At 36.9% G+C, this 22,179-nt stretch overlaps 1 protein-coding gene across 28 annotated transcripts in view; it reads left to right on the plus strand.

Moving 5' to 3' along the window:
• The window catches only part of EPB41L2 (erythrocyte membrane protein band 4.1 like 2), a 113,723-nt gene that overhangs the window by 84,827 nt on the left and 6,717 nt on the right, over positions 1-22,179 (plus strand). For 3 of the 28 annotated variants that reach the window (XM_039567860.1, XM_039567861.1, XM_039567859.1), the window contains 11 exons: positions 2,647-2,828; positions 4,353-5,000; positions 6,935-6,967; positions 10,033-10,179; positions 11,535-11,639; positions 14,433-14,579; positions 15,520-15,573; positions 15,782-16,342; positions 18,166-18,288; positions 18,770-18,868; positions 20,875-20,955. In XM_039567860.1, the coding sequence (XP_039423794.1) occupies positions 2,647-2,828; positions 4,353-5,000; positions 6,935-6,967; positions 10,033-10,179; positions 11,535-11,639; positions 14,433-14,579; positions 15,520-15,573; positions 15,782-16,342; positions 18,166-18,288; positions 18,770-18,868; positions 20,875-20,955 (2,180 nt within the window). Of the gene's footprint in view, positions 1-2,646; positions 2,829-4,352; positions 5,001-6,934; positions 6,968-7,192; positions 7,256-10,032; positions 10,180-11,534; positions 11,640-14,432; positions 14,580-15,519; positions 15,574-15,781; positions 16,343-18,165; positions 18,289-18,769; positions 18,869-20,874; positions 20,956-22,179 lie in introns of all 28 variants that reach the window. The other 25 variants (XM_039567885.1, XM_039567871.1, XM_039567863.1 and 22 more) reach the window with 24 other exon arrangements.

A 22,179-nucleotide genomic window follows, 5' to 3' on the forward strand; every position in this document is an offset into this window, starting at 1 on the left:
CTCTGTACACTACTCATACCTTTTTTAAGGGATAGGCACATACCATAGGCTCTTAATAGAATTGTTTGGTCAGTGGCTTCTTTTGGGATCTGGGTTGGCCTGAGCATCTTTAAGCAGAAAAGGCTGAACACATTGTTTCTTAGAGTTTTCCTTCATTTTGTTCAGTATATTGCTATCCTAGTATATTCAGTACTTCAGTGTTTAGTTGAAAGTTTTTATGTTGACTTTGAATAGCTAAAGTTTCTTTTTGTCATTACTGGTGTTTGGTCTTTTTGAGCAGAAATACCGTCTGGTTTCCTTTACTGGAAACAGGCATTCTTTCCAAAGGCAGGGGTAGCAGCACTATGTGTGAGATGTAAAAGCATATGTCTTACTCAAAATCACTTCTACAATAATATATAATAGAAAAACACTTCAGCAAAATAACATGAAGCTTGACTTAGATTCAGGCACGCACAACTTCACTGGAATAAAAGTGAACCATGACAGTGATGTGAGTTTAGCTACAATTGAGCTGTCAACTTTATCTTATTTTCTTTAAAAAATCTTCTACTTAGAAGAGTTTTACTTCTGCAAATACACATTCTTCTATACTATAACAAAGAAGAAACTGGGACACTTGCTTGGGAAACCTACCAATCTTACCTTTCAAGAACTGAAGTAAAAATATGAGGCAAAAGTGCTTGCACTGCTATAGGATGTGATGACTTCTTGTGGCAACCAAAAAACCCATCACCATGTCAGTGTTACTGAGTCTGGTTTTGTTCCTTTTCTTCTTTCGGTTAGAAACAATTTGAATTCTTCACAACTCTCAATGGTTGTATAATCAAGCCTCTCTGACATCCCTTGTGCATCATCTGTAGAATACAGGCATGCATGCATGTGTGTTCAGGCCCTAACTTTAACTCTTACAGAAGCATCAGCGTCAAAATTTTGAGCATGATGAAACATTGTTCTGAAAGCTCCTTTGCACAAAAGGATCTGGGGACTCCAGTGGAACAGGTTGAACACGAGTCAACATGAGAGTGTCCTTACAGCAAAGAAGGTTGTCTGTATTCTGGGCTGGATTAGCAAAAGTGTAGCTGGCACATCAGAAATTATTGTTCTTCTCTATTCAGTACTTTCTGAAGACCACGCCTGAAATACCATGTTCATCTTTGCTCTCTGCAGTACTAGATGAGCAGTGACATATTACGAGCCCAGTAAGGACCACCAAGCTGGTCAGAGGGCTGGGGGCCTGTGATATATGAGGAGAGGCTGAGGGAACTGTGGTCCTTAAGCTTTAAAAGGAGAAGGCTGTAGTGAGGTATTACTGTCTACAGCTACTGACAGGAAACCTATAGAAAAAACAGAGCCATGTGTTTCTCAGAGGTGCCTGGTGATAGAGCAGTGGGGCGCGCCTGCAAGCTGAGACACAGCAAATTTTGGTTACAAGTAACAAATTTTTGCTTGTTTAAAAAGACCTTGGAGGTGCTTAAAACTCACCTGGACAAGCCCTTGAGCAACCTGGTCTAATTCGACCTTCTCTGAGCAGGGGTTTGGATTAGCTGACCTCTGGATGTTCCTTCCAACGTAAGTTACTCTGATTTATCAAAATTTACTCATGGAACTTGAGGGACATATACCCAAGAAATGCTCTCTTTGCCACCTAAGAAGGGATCAGAAGTTTAAGTTGCAGAACTTACAGGGGCCCTGCAAAAGCCTTACATCCCAAATGCCATATTTCCCATTAGCTGGGCTTGGCTTCTTACCCTCTTAAGGGAGCCTCTGGTGTGAAGCTTAGACTTTTGAAAAGAGGATATCCCTCAAAGGTACTCCCAAGACACACCTCTTCCTCTCAACTTTCTGCACCTTGGCTTTGTAAAGCAAAGCATATGGAGGTATTACAGAACATTACTAAATGAATTAAGTTTGTATCAAAATTGTATTTATTAAAACTCCTTCATTTAATGAATTCTCCTCTGTTTCATTACTACTATTTTGACTAAGTCATCATGATTTAAAAAAAGAGCCATCCTGCTCATTAATCCTGTTATGCTGAATCAAATAAGAGGAAAAACATTTAAGGCCTTTCACTCCCTTGTGCTTTGACTATATTCAAGTGTACATACTCAGTATTTCCTCCTTCCATTTTTTGCAAGCATATAGGGAGATAAGTTCTTACTTTCACTGAGCTGTTTGTGCAGTTTTGCTAAGGTTCCAGTGAAAAATAGTGTGACAATTATATGCATAGCAATTTCTACATTACATTAAAGTAGTCCTCTCAAACAGTGAATTTCTACAAAATCCTCTTTAATAATTGTCTCTCTTTTTTTAATGGTGATTTACACAGTCAAAAGAACAATACCTTCAATTTATCTTCCAAGACTAATCAAGAAGTTGATAAATACTTGTCTGATACTGTGAGGGTTTTTTACATACATAATAAGTGCAAGTTTTATGAAAAGGGTGCATTGCTGTTCATATCAGTGCAATGGGAACCACAGACTTTTTGTAAAGCCAAGAAGATGAAAAATACTGTATCACTCAGTAACTAGCTGTGTTGATCACTGCTGATACAATCATAAAATGTTTTTCTTAAGAAGATTTAAAACCAAAATGTTTCAGCTTACCCAAATTAACCAAAATTATTTTGTTTTCTAATAGCTCCCATGGGTATTTCAGACCAAAGTCTTCTAAGAGACTTCTCTGCTACTGCAGGGCAGGCTGCCAGAGATAAAATCATTGATCTTGAAGCTGCTGGTCAGGCCAAGTTAAAAGAAGGTGGCAGAGAAGAAGATGAAAGCCCACTCAAAACTCCACAATTAGAATTGACTCAGGATGGAAAGGTATGTCTGACTTTCACACCGAAATTAATTTGTTCATGTGGTGTGTGTCCACATGTGGTTATTTAGTGCCTATCAGTTCTGAGTATCATACACCACATTATATTAAAATATTAAAGGAAAATTGTCAAGTGGTTTCTGTGTGTTTAACTTAATGTAAGTGTATGTAAGCAAAAGAGAATACAAACTTCCAAATGGCACTGACCTAGAGTTTCTTTTATTGCTATAAATTGAACTTAAATTCTCAGTAAGCTTGCATGTGTTCTTGAAAAAATGTTTCAAAGGGTGAGTTTTATTAACTTCCTTAGTTCGTTTAGACTTGAATAAAAATGTTAATGTACCATGGTTATGTACACTCTACAAAGTTGGGTATATTATGACTGAGTTTAATTACCATAAGTAACAATTTTGGTAGCCATTGCAGAATTATGTCATCCTTTAAAAACTTGTATGTTGACTAAGGTATAGATATCTGTGAAAAGTTAAGTACTGTGATCTGTTCCTGTTGCAACCATTTGCTTGTTTGTTTGAGCTACTGGGGGAATAGGTCCAAAAATTTAATTTATTTTTTCTATGATTTGATGTAAAAATTTCCTCCCAATGTGCTGGCTAAAATCTGCTGCTCTTTCTCTCTTGGAGATCATTTCTATTTCAGCGATTCTCCAGAACTTCGTTTAATATTTAAAGAGTAATTTTGTCCTCAAACATTTTTGCAAGTTAGTTACCCATTTTATTCTTAGTGAGACTGCTGAGTTTCTCTGTGCAGTTCATATGTTTCCACTGCATTCAAGTGTAGGAAGAGAACAAATACCACAGTTATATTTTTTTTTTTGTTTGCTGGCAAGTTGAAATAATTTTGAATTTGAAGAGAAAAAAGGCACACACAGTTTCTTTATGGGAGAAAAAATGGTAAAATAAATTACTATATTTTGCCTTCAGCCTTGGTAGAATGGTGATTCTCCCTTGTTTTCAAAGTAGTGTATCTTTCAGTATTTTAACCAACAGTTGTGGAGGGGAGGGCACTATTTCAGGAAGTTGTTCCAGGAAGCTGTTCAGTAAGGTTTTGTTACACATGCTTATTCTGTGAACAGCTTTTTTTTTCCCCCCTAGTGCAGATGCTTCTTTTCCTTTCTGGTTCTCTTTAAGTCTTAGAGAAAACAGTTATAAACTCAAGAAGTGCCAGCTTGTCTTTCGTGTACTGCACTGTCCTCTGACCTTTCTGCCAAAGCTTTGAATGTCTGTCTGCTTCCATCTGTTTTAAGTGACTATTACAGTTCAAAAGTGCACAGTTCTTTACAGCCTGAGATCAAAACATTTGTAATAGGTTCCTTTCATAATCCACAGAAGTAAACAAGTTGGCTGCTTGTAAAACACAGCGGGATTTTTATTTCTATTTCTATTGCTTTAGTAAAGCTATCCCTTCTTCTAAGTAAAAGTTTTCACTAACTAATAATTTCTTTTTTTTCCCCTCTTCATGTGCCTTCAAACTTGCATTTTTGTTGTGCTTTCATTTTCCACTGTGCACAGAACTTTTTTCTTCAGCTCACTCACGTACACCCATCATCACTGTCCATCCATTCCATGTCATCCCATTTCACAAACTTGTCACCTGTCCCCGAGATCGACATGCTTTCAGATATTTCTGAGGAAGACCCCTTTGAAGAGCCCCTCCTTACCATTCCAGACATTTCAGAGTGCAATTCCATGGAACAAACATCAGATCATAATAAAACCAGAACAGCTTCACCAAGTAATACCTTTGAATCGATGAGACCCCTAGATAGTCGAGGCTCCCCTACCGTTGAGGGAAGAATCCATACAAATGACTACAAAAGCACCGAGTTGTGCGTCTCATTCAGCTTCTTCAGATGCCTTTCTTTTCATTTCCGTTCGCTGCTTGATGAGGATGGCTATATTACTTTTCCTAGCCTTCCTGATGTTTGCATTTCTTTCCTCCCACCTGGCCTTCAGCACTATATTCCTATTACCTCTCCTTCCTTCATCCCCTCTTTTCTCCTTATCTTTGTCCTCCTTCTGTCTGCTTTCCAGTCTATTCCTTTTTCACTCACATTTTCCCTTCCTCTTGCTCTGTCCCTTTGCTACCTGGAGCCTAAGGTGACTTCCTTTAGTAGCTCTAATGGCAATGACCTGAATGACAAAGCAGAGGAAGAGGAGGTGTGTAATTTTGCTGCTTAAATGTTGACACCTGCACATTGCATTTATGCTTTTTCTCACGAAGCTTGCTCAGTTTTGCACACTTCCTAGTTAGAGATTATCTGTGTACATGCCTGTAAATATATATATATAAATACACAAATGCATATGTATCTTTTTAGCATTTCTCATTTGTGAAAAATTGCCATTGTGGGACTCTTAGTCAATAGATAGCTCATGGTTTTTCTGCCTAATTTCCTACAGCATGCATAATTTCATTGTATTCCACAGATACTGAGCTGCAGGTGGACTTGCATTGTAGTTTAAAATGTTAACGAGCACATAAATCTGAATACTGAAAGTGCTCTGTGTAACAATAGATGTTATTTGATACTATTTGCAAGTTCTATTTGCACTGTCAATTGGTCTTAAAATGCCTGTCTCCTGCATGCATTGACTGGAATGCACATGTGTGAAGTTCTGTTTAGAACTGAAAAATGAAATTCCTAAAAGCTGAATTCAGAAAACTGCGAATACTTTAAAATCAGTGTTTTGTTATTCCAGATTTCAGATGTTTCAGCTCTCCAAGGGCGTGTGCAAAGTTGAGTCTGTCCAAGGCACTTTTTCTTTTTTCACATGCTTTGATTAATCTCTAGCAGCAGTTGAGACTGATTTCATTCATTAGCTGGGATTGCAGGCTGTGTCAGGCTGTATCACTGGTCTGAACGTTCTTTGGAATACACTGCTAAAATTGCTGTTCAGAAGCCTCAGTCACACTAGTATGTTGCTCTGATCATCTGGAGTGGCTGACAAAATGCCTCCTTTCCTTATGTCTGCTGCACGTACTACAGCAATACCACTAGAAAAAGGTCTTCTATTTTGATCCTCAAAGAAAATATTAAACCAATTATTATAGAATCAAAAAGGAGGAGGATCTGTTTAATGTTACATTTAACAAAGTTTGCTAAACCAATGTACATATTAAAGACATGCTAAATATGACACGATGTCATTATAATACCAGTCTAAGTATAAAATAACAAAAAACATGACACTAAGATTTTCTCAATTTTTCTGTAGTCTAATTCAATCCATAATTTGTAACATACTTACATAAAATAGAACCCCAGATAAGTCAGGAATTAATGAAAATGAGATATGTACTACATCATATGTGCATTCACACAGAATTCAAAATGTAACAGTATGAATAGTAAATCCCTCTTCAAATTTATGAACTTGCAGTGTGTTGACTTGTAAATGCATCTTTTCCTAAGATTACCAGTTGATATTTGTACTTGTGGAAAGACAACTGGGAAGTGGTTCACTTTTTAAAGAATGCTGTTCCTAAAGGCATTCAGAATACTTGGAGATAAGATATGAAGATTAGTTACTATTTCCAACAGAATGCATTGCAGTTTAAGAATAAATATATTCACCTAAAAAGAGGGGGGGGTGGGGGGTGTGTGCAAATAGTTCATCCCAAGACAACAACATTCCTAAAATTTAAGACAGTTGGTAAATACAGTGTTTAAGTGTTTGACTTGAACCCTAGACTCTTTTCCCAAAAGAACTGCTGGATTAGATTCCATTTTCTCATCAACTCGTTGCAGGATTTAAGCCACTTACCATAGAAATTATGCATATCATTTTTCTTCGTTACTCATTCTTAAATTTTCACCTGGGAAACAATAAAAAGCACAGCAAGAAAGAGACACAGTGTGAAACTTCCATTTTTCATGCCACTTATGCCAAAAATTACTTCAGCCATTCTACAACAATGTAGGTGCAAGAAGACCCAAGTCGCTTAATTTCGACATCTGGGGCCGAAAAAGTAAAGGTCTGTAAAATCCAGCACATTTAGCAGCATTTACAAAGAGATGAAGCCTCTGTGTTAGTCTGTAAGCCAATGTTAACACCTCCTTTTCTTGATAATTTGTCATGCGCTCACACAGGTGGAATGCGAAGAGGAGGAAGCACAGCAGAAGGTGCTTGGTTGTTCTTTTACAATTGAACCTGGCTGTGGCTGCCTGCCTTGTTAGCACCCTAAATTTCTGTGGGTTTTGTCTGAATAGTGCCTTTTCACCATACCATTTTATTTCCTTTATTTAACTGTCTGATTGTAAGGGTCCTTTTTTATTTACTTGCTGGTCCATTTTATGTTCTTTATGTTTTGTTTTCGTTTTTTTTGTTTATGTGGCTCAATTTCACAGATCAGTTCCTTGAGAGTAGACGGGGAAAATATTTATGTCAGACATAGCAATTTAATGTTGGAGGTTTGTATATAATACAAGAAATACTCTCCATTCTCACGGGCTGCCAGGCTGCATGGAATGGGAGGTCACTTGCAAGCTGTTAGGGACACAGTGCATGAAGTGCATGGGGAAAACCAGCTTGGAAATGTTGCATGTTATCATTCTAGTTTCTGAGTTTAAATAAAAAACAAACAAATGCAAAAACCCCACAACCAGCCCTCAGCTTGAACGCTGAATGTCAATTAGTGTATTTTTGCTAAATGTTTTCAAGGTGGCAACAGGGAATAATAGCCCTATTTAGATAAAGCAAACACATGGGTGCAATTCATAATTCTAAATTGATTTTTGTACATTGCACCTCAATGTTTGCATCTTCTGTTGAGCAGGGCTTCTAGCTTTTGCCAGTTTAATCTACCTTCATCAAATACATTAGCTGAATAAATAGAATTAGTAAGGGGCAAGCAGCAGAAATATAGAAAGCCAATTCTGGTTCTGACACTGGTTTTAGGAGCATTGAGAAATGATGAAAGGATCAGATATTCAAAGATTCAATGTTTGGATATCTTCTGAAATATTTGCTTTATTTTTTCCTTTTCAAATGGAAGTAAATTTTGCTTCTTGAAGGTTGGTTTTCATTGAAGATGAGCAACAACTAAGAGCTTTGAACAGTACGTTCATGCATAGTGCTTTGTCACTGAAGCAGAGATTTTTATTGCAAGAATTTTCATATAGATTGCTAATCTCAATTATTTTATCAGAGACTGTCTGTAGTTATAATCAGTATCATTTAACTTGTGGTTAATAACCTAAGCTAATATCTGAAAATGTTTTAGAAAATCCTACTGCTGTCTTTGTTTTATTCATCCAGATGGGGCTATAAATAATTCCCTTTGTCACAAAAACTGTTTTTTTTAAATGATTGGTTTTGTTCAGTAATAAGGAGATGTGTGGATCGCAGTAACCCAACTAATGTTTTATGGCTTTTTGCAGCTTTTTATCACTATTGAAACTTTGCTTGTGTATAACTTACTAAAGCACTGAAAGTGTGCATTGCATAACTGTGCTTTGATCAAGTCCAAGAAATGTGCCTTGTGTCAAGCCAAGACAGGTCTTACAATAATGACGTGATTGTTACGAGCTTCAGTTGTATAATAGAATGCCTTTGGCATAAGATTTTACTTCACTCAGGAAATGCAAACTGTAGGGGGACATACTTAATGTCTCATTTGTTAGTCCAGGATGAAAAGTGGTCCTGTGACAATACAAACCTACTGAGTTGCCAGAAGGGGAGAGGTTCAAATGTTCAAGCTGCATGCAGGCTTATCCACAGGGTTAGGAAATATACGTGCAGCACCAAACCCTTACTGGGGCTGAACATGCAAGTGAAAAGAACTTAGAAACTAATGAGTTTGGTGGTTGGATTTTTCATGACTTAATGTGAAGTGTCTTTGCATTGTGATCACTGAAAATAAAAATCCTAACCTAAATGGTAAATTTCGGAACGCTCTGCTAAAAAGTATTTAAAATCTTTGTAAAAACATCCAGATTCTTTACCTAGATTATTATTTCTTACGACATTCTTTTGACAAAACTTCCTTAGTCCGCAATGATAATATTTCATTTTAATACTCAGTCTTTTAGTTCTTTACTAAAAATGGATCTGAGGCTTAAACTTGAATATAACTACAGGATACTACTGAAAAAAATATTCTTGTGTTAGAGTAAGCATAAACTTTTCTCGAGACCTGGAATGCTGGAAGGAAGACAAATTGTGAAGGCAGGGTGAAATCTGCTTTTCCCACCAAAGTCCAGCCACTGTATTTAGAAGACAATGAATTCCCAAGAAAGCTAAACATATATATTTTTGTCTGGTTACTAGAGCACTTACATTTTGGCACAGCTCCTGAACCTTACCTCTGCCCTGTAGCTGGTACAAAGTGAAAGAATCCCTTGTAGTTATTTGATCCAAGGTGCTGCAGTTTGGCCTCAATGGGTCATGACAAAATCTCATTTGGTATTCATGCTGTGGTGTCCCCTTTGGCACTGGTCCATGGAGGTGCAATTTAGAGAGATCATTTTTTTGGTACTGGCATGCATGAAAACTATTCCTACTTGTGTCTGTCTGCTGTCAGGTTCTTAAATGTAGAATTGGTAGGTAACAGGTTTTAAGTCTTTAAATCTGACTCTTCCAGTAAGTTTAAGCCTACACGAGAGGCACAATGAGTCGTCCCTCTGAAGCTAAGCAGGTGTTAGCTGCTTGCATATTTGGCTGTGTAGTATTGTGTTCACAGATGTAAGTATTTTTCATGGAGCTCGTAATATAAAGAAAGATCCATTTTTATGCTCCTTGGGTTAAACTATTCTTTCTTAAAGCTACCTTCAGTTATGTTAGCTGTGCAGTATCCTGAGACATTTGCTTCTGTGCTTACAAATTTTAGTTGAAAGCAAACAGCTCCTGGAAATTATTATTGTTTCAAAGGGCTAGTAGTGTCATGTTTTGGGTGAAAGTAGCTCTCTGCTAAATAACCATGTACAGCATTATTTTCCTTTGCTTGAAAATATGGAAGAAGCAGTGTATGAGTAGACCTTCACTACAAAAACAAAATTAAAAAATCTTGGTTCCTTGCAGCCTTAAATTTTTTATTTTGAGGCACTCCAAAGAGGGTCACCTTTTCAGACACAAGGCACTTTCCTTGGTTTGGTTGCTTCTGTTTCCTTTTTTTTTTTTTTTTCCCCCAGTTAAGTTTGCTTTTGTTGTCGTGTTTTGTCCTACTTTGTTTTATGTTGCGGGTTGCTAGGACCTGGATAAGACCCAGGACGACTTACTGAAACACCAGGCTAGCATTAGTGAGCTCAAGCGCAATTTCATGGAATCCACACCCGAACCACGCCCAAATGAGTGGGAAAAGCGGCGTATCACACCTCTGTCCCTACAGACACAAGGGGTATGTCACTGCACACACCTGTCTGCATGCCTTTCCATACAACCCTGTATGTAATACAGCAAATGCAGTTTGTCCTTTAGGTTAACACTATTTGTGTGGTGTAATATTTGTTATTACTAAGTATACATTAACTTTTTTAGCACTTACTATTGGACCTGACTTTAAATTGTGGGTGGAATTTTATTCTTCTACATGAACAACTGAATTAGAGGAAAACAGAAGTGATGGCAGTATTTTCCTGTATGTTAAGGATATCTTAAATTTCACTCTGATTTACACAGATTGATAATTTTTCAGTGACCGTAGAACTTTTCCTTCCTTTTCTATATCTTTATCTCTTCATAGACAGCTTGTGCATAAAGAGACACACAGTCTGTGTTTTGTTTCAGAAGGGCTTCATGCGATCAGTTAATTTACAGTATTGACTTCTGGACACATTTAATGTAGTTGTTAAAATTTACTTATCTTAATCTTTAAGAGTCTGTAAAATGAATTTATCTACTTTTTCTCTCTACCTCTCCTTTCTGACTGAACCTTGAAACAGCAGTATGGAAAACAGTTTTCTACAAATAACATCCTGAAAGCCTGTACCAAGAAAGCTACCCAAATTTCTCATGCTGTTGTGAAACTTGTAGTTATATTGGGTTATTAGCTGTTTCTTTCAGGAGATGAGTAAATCAGTCTTTTAAAGCAATCAGCTTGTGGTGTTGTCCTTGTCTATCACCATGGTTCCCACCCTTCCTTCCTTGAATGTATTGTTGTCCTATCCCCTTAAATTCTTCAGCTTTCTTTTAGTGCACAGAAATGTGAGCTTTCAATTAAGCAGGCCTGATGCTACAGAATTCTTTTTGATAGTAGGACGTTATTTCAGTAATATCTGTAAGCAGTCTGAACTGTGAGTATGTGCATACAGAGAACACAGCAACTATGCATCACTTCTTTATTCTGTTAATTTATGGTTACTGCCAAGAAATTCCTCAAATTTCTTAGTACCACCTTAATATTTCTACACATGGTGGTATATGCATAGATACAAATGTTGGTCATATTTTCAAATATTCATGACACAGTGGTTCATTTAATAGCGATAAATATATTTTTGGTTGAAACAGAGATTTATGTCAAAGTGTAACTTAATTTTTATTATGTATTTGTGTGTATTTTCTGTATTAATTTCTTTGCATTGAAGTTGAGGCCCCTGCAAGTTATTTTGTATCTGGTGATTTGGTTTCTTTTTTTGCTCATCTAGTATGTTCTGTCACTTCCAGATGATTTGGTTTTATGTTTATGTACAGTGTATGTCTGTTTCATTGCTTGTTGATTTACACTGGTTTTATAAAATGAAAACCAAATAGAAAAAAGGAGACCACATTTTCCAAGTGAAAACACTGCCTGGGAAGGAGAAACAATGGATTGCAATGCCGTGGATTGCTGGAGCAAAACCAGAGGAAACCGATAAGGTGGCTGCCCTGAAACCTGCTGCTTTGTCGCTATATCTGCTGTGGGCTAGCTTGCTAGCTTGGGCACTTCTTTCTTGTTCTTTTTTTTTTTTTTTTCCCTTGATGGAAATAACTTTTTTAAGCCAATACTGGAAGGAGAATGTTGAGTTGTAAACCAGGATCTCTGTGTGTATATGTGTATAGATACACACATATAAGAATGCCAGCAACATTTTTCTTAAAACGTCAAACTAACCATGAAGTTCTGAATGGCCACTATTTGAAAAGAAAACCAATTTTTCACTGGAAAATTACTGTATTTGATGTGACTAGGATGACACCAAAACATGTATTTTCACTCTGTATGGAAATAATTGCTTGCCATTACTAGACACTTCACACAAGAACTTTTGCTTTGGGTGTTCACTATGTAATCATTGTTCAGATCAATAATGCTGTATAAACAGCTTCATTTCAAAGGCAACCTGTTCTGAGTACCTCTGCACTTCTGTACCTGTATTTTCATTCAGGAAAAGAGGGAGGGTTTGTCCCTGATAAGTTGGTATAACATCTATGCAAAGAAAAGCACTCTATAACCAGTGGGACTAGTAGCAGTGTGATAGTGATGAGTAGCAATTGTGATGTTGCTTTTTTTACATCACTTTTGGTCTATTAGGTGAATGTGAAGCTGGCAGTCCTATTTCACTAACATATAGAATTATGACATTTGGGAAACTGTATTTCCATCCTGAATTATTTGTTGATGGATGCCTGTTGATCCTTGCCTGTCCTTTAGGATAGCTGAATAATAGATGAGAATAAAGCAGGGATACCACTGCTAATAGTCTTTGTTTTCTTCCTTCTTTTGCTTCAGCAAAAATGCTTGCAAATAAGTAATTTTCTGTGTACTAGAAATGTTATTTTGGGTGCATCTCATTTGTGCCAGTATACTCTAGATCCACCATACTCTTGCAAGTGCACAGCATCTGTGACTTAATTAAACAAAACCCGACACATTAATATGTATGTCGCAAATATGGGAAAAATTTCTGTTTTATGGATACCCACAATATTTTTTCTTTAATCCATCTGCCGCAGCTTGTAAACAATATATCATGTTAGAGTGTATGACTGTGTACCAGAAGAATTTGCCAGGAATTTAAACAGGGGCTGATAGAAAATTGATGAATCCTATCTATACATTTAATCCTTTTTACTAAGGAAATTTACCCCAGGAAACAGGGGTTACATTATCAAATGAACTGTGTGACTGGGGTTTTCATTTTAAAAGACTGGAAGACCCAAAAATTTGAAGGTGGGAAAATGCTAAAAGAGGGGTGGTATGTGTGTGTCTTTAACTATATATATATATATATATATAAGGGGGAGCAGGGATAGAGAGAGATGCACACAGCCTGACCACCTACCACATAAAGATTTTGGGGTTTGCCTGCTTTTTTTTTTAATTTTTAATTCTTTGAGTGATCAGAAAACAAGGTACCAGAGTACAGTGAAAGGAGGATCATTAACATCTTTGCCTCTGGATGTAATCTGTTAAGAGATGAATGCTTCTTGGGTGTAGCAAACTAGGGAAAGAAAGGAGGGGTAAGGAACACATTGCCCTGATGGATATTCAATGTTGCATGAAGGCAGATTAAATAACTTGCACTCCTGTTAACTTTTCTTAGCCACCCTTGAAATAAACTTTGAATTTTAGTGTAGGGAAAAAGAACAAGTTACAGGTTCTTTTTCTTTTTCCGTCTCTGTTCTTCTGCATGCCATCTGGGCTGTAGTGTATGTACAGTAGCATGGTGTAACCTCTGTCAGTTCATACTCTACATCACTGCTCTCATGGTGAATCCCCACCGCTGCAGCTGTGTGCATGGCACCTTGGCTTTCCTCTGGCGTCTGCTTCTGGCATGATTCTCTGTAGTGCCCTTCAGGAAGGCTGAAATGTATCTCATGGAATGTTGTCAACATGTGTCTTATGTCATGTTATGGATTTGTATGTTGATGGCTTTTTATTTTAACCGCTTTTACTTCTAACTTCTTACCAGCGTTCGTGCAATGAAATCTGAAATAAAGAATTGTAGCCTTTCAGAGACTTGTACCCACATGAACTTTCAAACTTTGCTTAACCATACAGATTTATAGCCCTACAAAAAATAGACCAGACTATGAACATATAACTTATGCTTTAAAGCAATGTGTAATCTTTTATGTATATTTGAAAAAAAAAAACAAGTTTTCCCACTGAAATGGGAAGGGCTTTATTAAAACAGATTTTTAATCGACATGAATTTCCTTAGGATATTTAAGTATTTTGAAAACATATATATAACATTTATTATAAAGAAGTAAGAAATATTTTAACATTTCAGCTCTGTGGGTATGTATTTTAAGCAAATGTGTCTGACAGACCTGGAGCTCTGATCCAGCTGGGCATTAGAAGGTATCAAAAATGGATTTTTAAAAGGGAAAAAAAATCCCAATAGTAAATACGGAATTACCAGCTAAGTAAACCGTGCTGTTTGGGAAATCCGTGTAAATGTCGATGTGTAAATGTCGATGTGTAAATGTCGATGTGTAAATGTCGATGTGTAAATGTCGATATATTCAGTTTCCACGGTGTGTTGCGCATGGTGGAGGCGCAGCCCCAGCGCACGGCTGTGCTGTGTCCCCTCTGTCCGTGCCCCCCTGCTCCCGCCCAGCCCTTGCCTTTGTCACGTCTCTGTCTTGCCAAACATTTCCCTTGTAGGTGGCTGCCGCTCCGTCCGCCGCTGTCTAATTCTTTCCCTTCTCTGACCCGTCTAGAGCCTGGAAGAGGAGATAACCTCCATTTTGTTTAGTAAGGAGCGCTTCGGCGCCGGCACCAGCGGGCCCTTCGCCGCCGCCAGCCCGGGGCCAGCAGAGGGCGCTGCGCGGGAGCAGACGGGCGCCGCCGCGGCCGCGCCGCCCCAGGTGCTGCTCGGGCGCGGGGCCGGGGCAGGGACGGGGCCGGGCTGCGGGCGGCTGCTCCCGTGCGTCCCGCCTGCCTTAGAGCGGCGTGCCTGCCTGCCTCGGAGCTTAGCTCTGCGTCTGCAGCACGCCACGAACAGGGAGGAATCGGTGCTTGCCTAAGCTTATGCTCCGTAGGTGCTGCGCTAGGTAAACAGCAATAAAAGCTAGCATTAAGTCACAGATGGTGTGTCGATTTTTGCATTCTTTTCATTTGAGCTCTTAATTTTGCTGCAGACTGTTCACTAAAAATACGTTTGATTAAAAAAACCTGACACCTAATACATAATTTACTGTGGGCTTTCAGATAGCTGTCGTTATTTTGTTATGCAACAAATACTAATATAGCTGCTTTAATATCATCCTTTTGGCTCCAAACTGAATTCTAATAGGATCTTCTTGGTAATCATGTATTGCTATTCTGGCAACATACTACCCTAAGCAGTCTTCCTCTCGTTATCTATTAAGTTTCATAAAGTAACAGAACAAAGGCAACGAATAAAACCATACAACAAAGCCTTTTTTACTATTTTTTAAATTATCGCAAACTGGTAGTAGAACGTTATTTTTTGCTGTTTACTTTTTTAAAATATTATTTATTCTGAATTCTTGATTTAACTGAGAGAAATAACTGCCTCAGTAGCATCACTGGCTAGTGCATTCATGCTTTTTATTTTCAGGCTTTCATAATTCAATTCTTATGCCAATAATAATTTCCATAACTCTTACCTACTTTTGATCAAATATCTCGATGAAGTGTAAGGAAACTATCATCTTGCAGTGAATATGTAGCATCTGTCTAGTATCATGCGTATACACTCTTAAAAGCTTGCTTGGAGGATGTTGCACTATTGAAAAGGGTTATGCATTGATTCTTGTCCTCTGATTACTTTTTGTTTCACAGAGACATGCTTCCAGAGCAGAAGGGCCTTGTACTGGAGTCAGCGATGCTGATAAGGTTCTGCAGACTTTTTTCCATGGCTAAATTGGCTCTAACTCTTCCAATCCATCTTCATTCTTTCCTTCCTTCTTTTTTCAGTTAACCATCACAGCCATCTTTTGTCTTCCATATGACATGAACCAGCCATCAGCTAATTTTATTTTCATCATTTTAATTTATTCATATACTCTACTTTTGTTTTTCCTCATCCATGTTTTTTGTGCAGAGTTCACATGAGACTCTGGACATAGTGGAGGAGAAGAAGCAGGCAGAGTTTGGGATAGAAGAAACAGTAGTCGTAGACGAAACCAACAAAGGGAAAATACACATTGCCACTGATGCTGGGGAGACATGTAAGGTGGAGCACCTGTCAAAAAAGGACTCTTCATCATTGCCATCAGATAGTAGCAGCAGCAGCAGTAGTAGTGAGAGTGAGGATGAAGAGGTGGGAGAATACCAGCCCCATCATAGGTCAATTGAGGAAATCATCAGGGAAGAACAGGAAGAAGAGGAAGACGTGAAAAGGAAAGAACATGAAGAAAAAACGCAGCATGTGGAAGCCGTACCAGAAGGCAGTAAACTAAATGTCCCAGTGGAGCACACACAAGTTACAGCTGAAGATTTGGTTCAGGAAAATACAGTTACTGTAGCTACAGAAGAGAAGAATTTGTCAGAACAAATTAAGCAAGATTTAGGTGAAGAAAAAGAGGAGGAACAGCTGAAACTCAATGGAGATGTGTCTCATGTTGACATTGATGTTACACCACAATTAATTTGTTGTTCTGAGGTAAATGGTAGAACAGTATGACAACTAGATTAAGCAGAGATATTTCTTGGGGTGAACATATACCTGCCTTTCTTCTTCTCCTATTCCTCCACATCTTCTGGCATCCAACAAGATTCAGATCATTTGGAAGGAGAAACCATTGATGAGCAGTGAAATTCTGTCTCCTTCAGTTATGGTTTCTGACTTTTTGCTAGAACTGCGTGAAAATCACCAGTAAAGGCAAACCTTCCGAAGACTGAGATCTCTTTTTTTTTAATCTCCTCCGTATTTTATATGCACATACATAATGTGTATTTATTACTTACATGTTTCCAGTGTTTTAAGTCTTGTCTTGTCTATTTGTCAACTGTTTTTGACAAGTCCATGACATGTAATTGTGATTGGAAAACTATTGCAAATTGAAATTAGAAAGCACCCGTCACAAATTTTTGTTCCTTTTTCCCCTGTAATTAATCGCTGCTTTTCCTGCCTTTTTTTTCCTTCTTTCAGTAAAACATTACGGATTTTTAGGCTAGAATATGTGTGGCTAGAAATTGCATAGGTGAGAGCACTGCACTGTTAAGTGGTGATGCTCATATCACGTTTCTATGAAGTCTTCTCGTGCAGTAGATACTTAGGAAGCATGCAGGGGTTCCTGTCGCAACCAGTTGTTTTAAGCCAAACAAGGTTGAAGAGTTCCTTACTGGGCAAATGATAAAGAAGCAGAAGGGGAAAAAATTAAATGCAGACATGTATGTCTTTGTAAATTTGTCATAATCTTCTGCTGAGTTTTTCACCAATTCAGTGGGTTTTTTGTAGTTCTCTACCTGCTTGTTGTTGTAATGGTGGCAATTTTTTTTCCTTCTAAATCGAAACAGCTTGTATTCTTTCTTTTGTTGTCTTTTGCATACACAACTGTTCTGATGAATTACATGAAATAATTAGTTTATTAGACTTTTAAAATTTGCAAGCACCCACACTTCCTAAAAACATAGATAGTTTGGAGGAAGGGGAGAAGGGCTACTGTGTGTGTAAGCTTGAAAGGGTGTTTGCGTTTTTGTCCTGGCATTTTACCCCATGTGTATTCAAAACCAATATAAGATAGCAGCTGACGCATCTAGAAAAATATCAAAAGGCTTTAGTTCTTAAATCTAGTGAAAATCTCCTCCAATAAGATAAGTCATGAGTTCACTAGCTTACAGACCCCAGGTTAATTGCTTTGTTTGTGATATTGCAGAGAATACCACTACTTTATTCTAAATTGTTGAAGTAGCTTTTTAGAATCTTTGTCAAAAGAAGTAATTGACTTACAGAAAAATTTAGACTGCTTAAAATCCAGTTTTCAAAAGTTTTTCTTTTCCAGAAGTAATACATATTATATAGTTAAAATTTTATGGAATTTCTAGTCCTGATTTGCAGACTGAGGAGTGATAGGTATTTTCCCAGATTAGTTCTAATACAAAGTTCATCTCTCTGAGCTAGCTGTCAATTTCTTAATGCAAACTAAGATTTTTTTTTTTGTAGTGATCCTTTTACACATTTTCAGTACACATGTAGCTTCGTTTTAGCAATTGCTCTTTGATATGTACTGTTGGCTGAAACACTGAACTTTGACAAGGTTATTAGGAGATTAAATTTTCCTACAATATTATGGATATCCTAGAGAGCTGATATATTAATCTTCGTTTCATTTTGCTTTTTTACTGCATGCTTTTTGTATGGGAAGTCAGTCAAATACTTATCTTACTGTTATGCTTTTCTTGAGCTTTTGGTTGTGTTTTCTTGGTCCACTTTACAAAACTTCTTCTGTCTTTTGAATTGATTGTTTATTTCTTGCATCACAGCCTCCAGTAGTGAAAACAGAGATGGTAACCATTTCGGATGCCGCACAGAGAACTGAAATCTCCACTAAAGAAATTCCAATTGTTCAAACAGAAACTAAGACTATCACATATGAATCTTCACAGGTATGGTGACTGGTTTGTTTGCAATCTTATTTTCATTCCGATTATGTAGATCAAAATAGATAATGTCCAAAAATGCTTTTCAAAAGCATATACTTTTTTTCTAGCAGATAAGATTATACTTAGGCTATGAATTAGGTAAGTGAAATGTTACAAAACCATATTACTTAAGAAGTTCTAATTTTCTTTTTCTGTAAAAAAGACTTAGTTACTGTCTGCAAAAGTATAACTCACTTTAGTCCAGTTTTGGAAACTTGATTAAAATATCTCATTGCTCCTGAAAGGAACACTTAACTGTGATCATGAATTCTGCACAGGAATGAGCCGTAATAAGAGCCTTACATGACTCTGTAAACTTGGATGGCTTCTATTTAGGTTTCAGTTCTAGTTGAATTAAAGACTGTTTAATAAGAAAAATAGCCTTTTCTCCTGTGAAAACAAAGGTTTTTAAATGCCAAAATACAAAAATACCTTTTTCTTATAGCTTGATGGCAGTGCTGTTGGTGATAGCGGTGTGCTGGTGAGTGCACAGACAATTACATCAGAGTCCATTTCTACTACCACAACTACACACATCACAAAGGTAAAATATATTTAATGTCTTTCTTAACTAAAAAAGACACCGGGCCCTCAAAACACAATTTTGCATGAAGTTTCTTGTATATCTGCTCATTCATTGACAAAAACTAACTTGAAATGGAAGGGATTTATTTCAGGCATGCATGAGAGTTAATCTTTCTGTACATAGATTTTCAAGACAGAAGTCCTAATGAATAAACAGGAAAATCTGGGAAAAATATGATTAGTGGTTTTTCAGTAGTTCATGTAGGTCTTATTTCAGTATTTGACAAATAAGTATGTAACTAAATTTTTACAGATTCAGCCCTGTCATCACTCACTGATATCCTACAGAATCTTTGCTAGTGTAACTAATTTGTCTGAGGTCCACAGGAGCCCTGCTAATGCCACCATGGTGAACTGAAACAATGTTTTCCCAGATTTTGTGTTGATCATCCCTGTGCTCCTAGGTTTAGGGAATATTTAAAAACAGATCATTCTGCTACATTACTTTGCAAGCGTATTTGGGTGCTGAATTATTTGCTCTGCATTCCATGCTTGGAAAGGAAAACTCAGTGTTAATGGGAGATCACATCTGTTTCATGTAAAACATGAAACATGTAATGTTTCATGCCAGAGTGTGTTGAACTACCAAAGCATGATGATGATTATTGTTATTGCTAATTTATGTAAATATTTGTTAAATTTTAGGCATGCCTAAATAGCACAGTTTTCAACTCCTCTTTGAACTCTTAGCATCTTTTTCTAATAAAATTATAGAAAGTATTGTTTAGGGCAAAGAAAAATGGAAGAGGGAAACAAAGTGTGAATTCAGGATTCCCCCCCCAAGAGACATAAGTTTTGCAACATGACAGAATTGAACAATAGTTCACTGCTCTCTGGATGTATTTTCTAAAGATCGAAATGTTCTGAAGATTGAAAGTCTTATGCACAAAATGACAGAGGAAGGATAATGTTGGAAAGTGAGTCACATAAAGTAAGCTCGAAATTAAAAGTGCAAATGTTTTGTTATACAGACTGGTCAACAGATCCTTTTCAGACTCCTGCTCCCTTTTGGAAACATTAAACCACCACCATTTTAGGAAAAAAATCTTTATTCAATGAATTGAATCAGAGTTTTGACAGGAAATGTACATTTGCTTGTCAAGTTCAGATGTCAAATAGTCTTGCTTCTTGGAAGGAACAGAAAGAAAATGGTTTCAGTCTTGTCTTCTGAAAAATTACTGGGATTACCATGATGCAGCAGATCTTTATCTTTTTTGAATTGATGATAAGCAGTCTAACAAGATTGTTTGAATTTTCTAAGCTACCTTTCTATTTTACATCGCAAACTGTTCATTACTGATACAGGGACCTTCTAAAATAGTTTTAATATTCTAATGGTGTTCTTAACAGAGTCATCTTAGCTATTTTCTAGTATGGTCAGTGTATCTTAAGTAGTAGTTTATTCTTTTCTCATATACAGGCTGATTAAAAAGGCAAATAATGTTATTTCTGTGAGAATTTTTTTATAAGGTAAAGTATTTTAATCATTAGAATAAGAAGTGAAGAAAAAAACTGCAAAACTATTCAGCAGTGTGAAATATGTTAAAAATATCTGGTGAAGGTCCTTTAATGACAGAATTAAAAACCAGATCATCTTTGTATTTAATGGCATAGGATTATGACTGAGGAGAAGCCCATGATAGATGGGTTGAAATAAAAGACTCCTGGAATTTCCATGTTGCCAGATTTATATGGCAGAAGAAGCTGGAATTACAGTTTGCCAATCATGGGCTCCAGTAACAGGAGTAATTCTCTATTGCTTGATTTTTATCAAGTTTAGCAATTGCTAGACGGTGACCAACTGTGTACCTGAAAAAGGAAAGGATGATTTAACACTGAACGCATTTAGTATGAATTGCAACTCAGACAGAAATCTGTTTGCTTTAGTGCAGCAGAAAGCAGTGCTTTGTGGAAATATGGAATAATTACAGGGATGTTGTGGGGGTTTTTTTCTATCATCTGTAGATGGTAAAAGGTGGAGTATCAGAAACAAGAATTGAGAAGCGCATTGTCATTACTGGAGATGCAGATATTGACCATGATGAGGTGAGTACGCAAACTTAACATTTAAAATGTGCGTTTTGTAGTCTGATGAAATCTGAAGTAAGAGAAAGATAGAAAAATTGAATAAAAGTATATAGAAGGACCCTGAGACTGTTAATTGTGGCGTAGTTATTAATCACTAGTGTTTTCAGTTAAGAAGCCTTTTGAATATATGTGAAAGGAAAACAGCATTTGTAAGTTTGCATCATAGATCATCTGAATGGATTTTACTATTTTTAAAGGGATTACTCTTCTTGGAAGAGACCCAGTTTATTTAATTCAGCTTTTGCATTGGTAGGAAAAGCATTACTGAAATAATCTTATTTTGATACGCTAATCTGGATAGATGGGAGTCTCTACTGCATTGTTTCAGCAACATCTGAATGCAGTGCTCATTTTGACTGAAAACTTTGAAATACATTAAAACATAAACTGCTTGAATTTAAAAATTAGGTTTTGGCCAGTATTTGTAGAATTATGTGTAACAAAAGTAATTGTTGATCTGCTGAAATTGTATGTACCTTTCATCTCCATCAGTACTAAAGCAGTATTTTACAATGTCTTAGAAACTAAGGTTAAAATCACTTCTAGTGGCAAATTAATATGGCTGAATTTGAGAACTACACAGGAAAATAATTGACAAAAGTCAATTATCTGGTCCTTGTAGTGATGATTACACAGGGAGTTTTTTAATCTAAGAAACTATTAGTAACAAAAGCAATCACCAGTCATTGGTTAATACAAATGGAAAAGCCTACCTTGCGGTGAATATCTTTCTAACTTCCCGAAGGCTTCACAGATCAGCATAAGGGTTTAATTTAACTTATGAATTGTAATATATTGAGATTTTGCAGGGAATTTATTTTCACATTTTGATTTGCGTCCAGAAAGTGTCTTTTGACAAGTTGAATCTCTTCTTGACACTCATAATTAAATGCGCTGTTTAGCATCAGGCATGGATGGCTCTTGTTTGCCTTGACACATGTTCAGTGCACTTCAGATGTCTGGAAAGGTCACAAAATAGCTTTAGTATACCAGACAATTCTCAAAGCCATTCTTTAATTTGAGACAAGTGAATAATGAAGTAAAGAATGAAATTATAAAAAAGGAAGTACAAAATAGAATTTTAATCACTGAAGTTTAAAACAACAGTGACCAGCTTTTAAGCGATTTAAGAAATATCTGCTGCTTTTTCTTAAGTGAATATTGAGCTTCTTAAGTGCCCAA

This window comes from Corvus cornix, chromosome 3, assembly GCF_000738735.6.
Source record: "Corvus cornix cornix isolate S_Up_H32 chromosome 3, ASM73873v5, whole genome shotgun sequence".
Classification (NCBI taxonomy): Eukaryota; Metazoa; Chordata; class Aves; order Passeriformes; family Corvidae; genus Corvus; species Corvus cornix.